Source organism: Orycteropus afer, unplaced genomic scaffold, assembly GCF_000298275.1.
Source record: "Orycteropus afer afer isolate SDZICR_OR568_19922 unplaced genomic scaffold, OryAfe1.0 scaffold00117, whole genome shotgun sequence".
Lineage (NCBI taxonomy): Eukaryota > Metazoa > Chordata > Mammalia > Tubulidentata > Orycteropodidae > Orycteropus > Orycteropus afer.
Window position 1 is genome coordinate 4,418,834 of NW_006921704.1, and position 3,207 is coordinate 4,422,040.

General features: G+C 29.8%; 1 protein-coding gene across 1 annotated transcript in view; it reads right to left on the reverse strand.

The window, feature by feature from the left end:
• Nucleotides 1–1,536: 1,536 nt before the first annotated feature.
• Nucleotides 1,537–3,207, reverse strand: part of GPR180 (G protein-coupled receptor 180) — a 61,915-nt gene continuing 60,244 nt past the window's right edge. The window contains exons 8-9 of the mRNA XM_007944013.1: nt 2,675–2,752; nt 1,537–1,695 (exon numbers count right to left, since the gene is read on the reverse strand). Of these exons, the coding sequence (XP_007942204.1) occupies nt 1,537–1,695; nt 2,675–2,752 (237 nt within the window). The remainder of the gene's footprint in view (nt 1,696–2,674; nt 2,753–3,207) is intronic.

Below are 3,207 nucleotides of genomic sequence, written 5' to 3' on the forward strand. Positions count from 1 at the left end.
AACTGTTAGATGATTTAATGAGTAGGCTGAAAGTCACTGCTATTTTGCTAGTCACAAACACATATATTTGCCCATAAAATGAAGCAGAATTATATTCATTTAAATGATACTAGGTACAAGGAAAATCACAAAGACAAGATCAAAAGTATCTTTAAGTTGTGCTACATTGTTTTAATTAAAAAGTTTACCTTATCATTCTTCCATTTCTCGCTTCAAAATGCAATAAATACCTTTGAAAGGAGATAGAATTTATTTTTTATCCCCAAATAGGCTAGAGGTAAAAAAGAAAAGGCCTGAACTAACTTGGCAAACAAAAAGTGGATAACTTCCACTCAGTGGTATTAATTGGAATGCTCATTTTCTACAGCAGGTATTGGAACCATTTAGCATTCTTTACATAAGCATTTGATAAAGTATTTTTTAGCTAGCATACCCAATACTAGGGCATCAGAAAAAATAAATGGCTTTATTACAAGGTATTCAAGATGGTTAACTACTTAGAATCCAGTGCCAACATGGATTATAACAAATCCAGTGAGTATTTTGTTTTTCAATTATTCATAGAAAACTTAATCCTGATTAAGTATACTTGGGCAGGAATTCATGGGTAGTTAATGACTGAAACCAACATTTACATGAAATTCTTCTGTTAATTTAATCTGTGTATACGACTTAATTATGATTGGGGATTCAATGTAAGAGAAATGAATTATATCAGGATTAAAATTTTAGTACCATACCACATAGTACTACTACTTTTTTTTTTTTTTTAAACACATAAGCCTGCTTCCCCCTTCACCTAAGTATTCACATTTTAAAATCATTCATTCTTACAACTCAAGTAATGTATGTAAGTTTTAATTTGCCTAAATTAATCAAGCTAAAAAGTTCAATTAGAGCCAAAAATGACAGAAAAAAATTAGAGAATAACCCTACCAATAAACAAAAGATTACTCATTTAACTGTGAACATTTTTATTAATTTCCTAAACAGATTTTTAATCTCAATTCCTTTAAACTCTAACATGAAATGCATTTCCCATACATCATGAAAAAAAAGCAATTTTTAATCAGTTTATTAGACTGATTTCATAACTGGACAATTTTAGATATATATATATATATATATATATATACACAAGAACAAGTAATCATTTAACTGATTACTTTTTATAAGACTATCAAACCTGAGTTAGCTAGATTGATATAAGATTATGCATTACAAGTGGTGAATTATTTTACCAAAATATCATATAACTCTCTTTCAATCTTATTTCCATAGGGAAATTGCTTTAAGTCACTTTATAACAACAATCTTTCTGGAAAGTTTATTGTTTATAAAGTATTTCAAAACATTCCATTTATTACATTTCTTTGTTTTTGGTACTGCTTAAATGCAGTTAATAAATAACACACTAAGCTTTCTCTGTTCAATTTTTCATACCAGGTGTATGAAAAAAACAAAAAAGTCACTGTATTTGGATCCTTATTGCACTCTGTTAAACCAATTCACTTTTCCTTTGAACAAAATCAAGTATCAAAAATGAGGCCGAGTTTTGTGTCCAGGTGGTATGGTTAGTGGTAGCGTTACCGAGGAAAGTGAAGAAACTTCCCAGTATAGACTGTGGGATAGAAAGAGTCTGTAGAGAATAACCATGGAAACAGACTGGCAAAGGATAACACCTATTGTGATAACCTGAAAAGAAAAGAAAGAGAATGCTTCTACTGCTTGCTGAAACACAGAAATTATATTCAATTTATCATGAACCTATATATACTTTTTATATAAATATACTATTCTACTTTTCATCTTTATAAAGGGTATATTTAGCAAAGAAATTTTCAAAAGAAAAATATGACTAATGTTCAGAACTATAATTGTCCAAGGGTAAAATTCCTTTGACAGTTTATAGATGGCAAAGTAAGACACAAAAGAATAATTTGCTAAACCATTCTCTCTTAAGCATGGGCACACTACAGAAAGGAGCTTCTGTATGTAACAAGAAAAATCAGGTCCCTGGCTAATACAGAATACAAATAAAGCATGCTGTACTAGAACCTTGAAGAATACTCTAAAAGTCCTTTCAAACATTCTCAAGTCACTTCTCTATTTTTATAGACTACTTTTCTATTTACCTTTGTAAAATATCTCAGGCTTAAAAAACATTTGTGCATCCAAGTCATAATACATCGCTCATAAAGGGTTCTGGGAAGAATTCCATTTTGAAATGATGGAGTTATTCATTTAAGAAAGTAGGTATCAACATAATTAAAATACAGTACCATTGGGCATGGCACTTTAGTCTGCAGCTTGTTAAAGCAACTAGAATAATATTTATAAATCTATCTTGATTTGTTCATTAGTTAGAAAAAATTCTCAATTATATTATGGATTCTCTAAATTAATTTATAAAACTCTTAATTTATAAAACTTCCAGTACTCTGGAATAGGTGAAAATAAGCATAACAAAAGTTATTTTCCATTTTGCTCATACACTAAATTTTTTAAACATTCTATTTTAAACTTCCAATTTATGTACCCAATGGTTCAATGTTTTATTTCCAAGCTTTCAAGAAACCACTGAATAGATAAATAGGACCTTCACACTTTAATAATTTCCACTAAAGACTTTATTTCCATTTTAAAAACTATTTCAATTATGTATATTACTTACCTTATCTCTTTGGTAATCACTAAAAAAGACAGAAATGCATGCAAGGCCTGGATGGCATAAAAACCACAAGATACAGCCCTGAAACAAATGAATAAGAAGTCATTAAGTAAGATGTAGGCAGATGCATTTTCACAACATACCAGATAAAAACATTACTTGCTATTTAGGTGTTGATTGACTAAAACACTCAAAAATAGTAGACACCTATGAGGGGCAGGGCAGAGGAGGGTGGAACTTGGCAGATAAGAATGGGAGACTCTTTGAATCATGGCAATTCTCTTTTCCAAAATCAAACTGAAATAAAATCATAAATTAATAAATAGTAATTTTTGAGCCTGGTATATTAAAGACAGAAAATGATAAAAACAAGATACAGAAAAATGTTTAGTATGCTGCTATTCATATAAAAATAGAGGGAAAAGTACATTGGCATATATATTAAAATTCCCTAGAAGGAAAAATTAGGAACTAATAGCGCAATCACATGAGGAGGTAATGGTAACTGAATAAATGGGAGAGAAGTGAACAGTGAA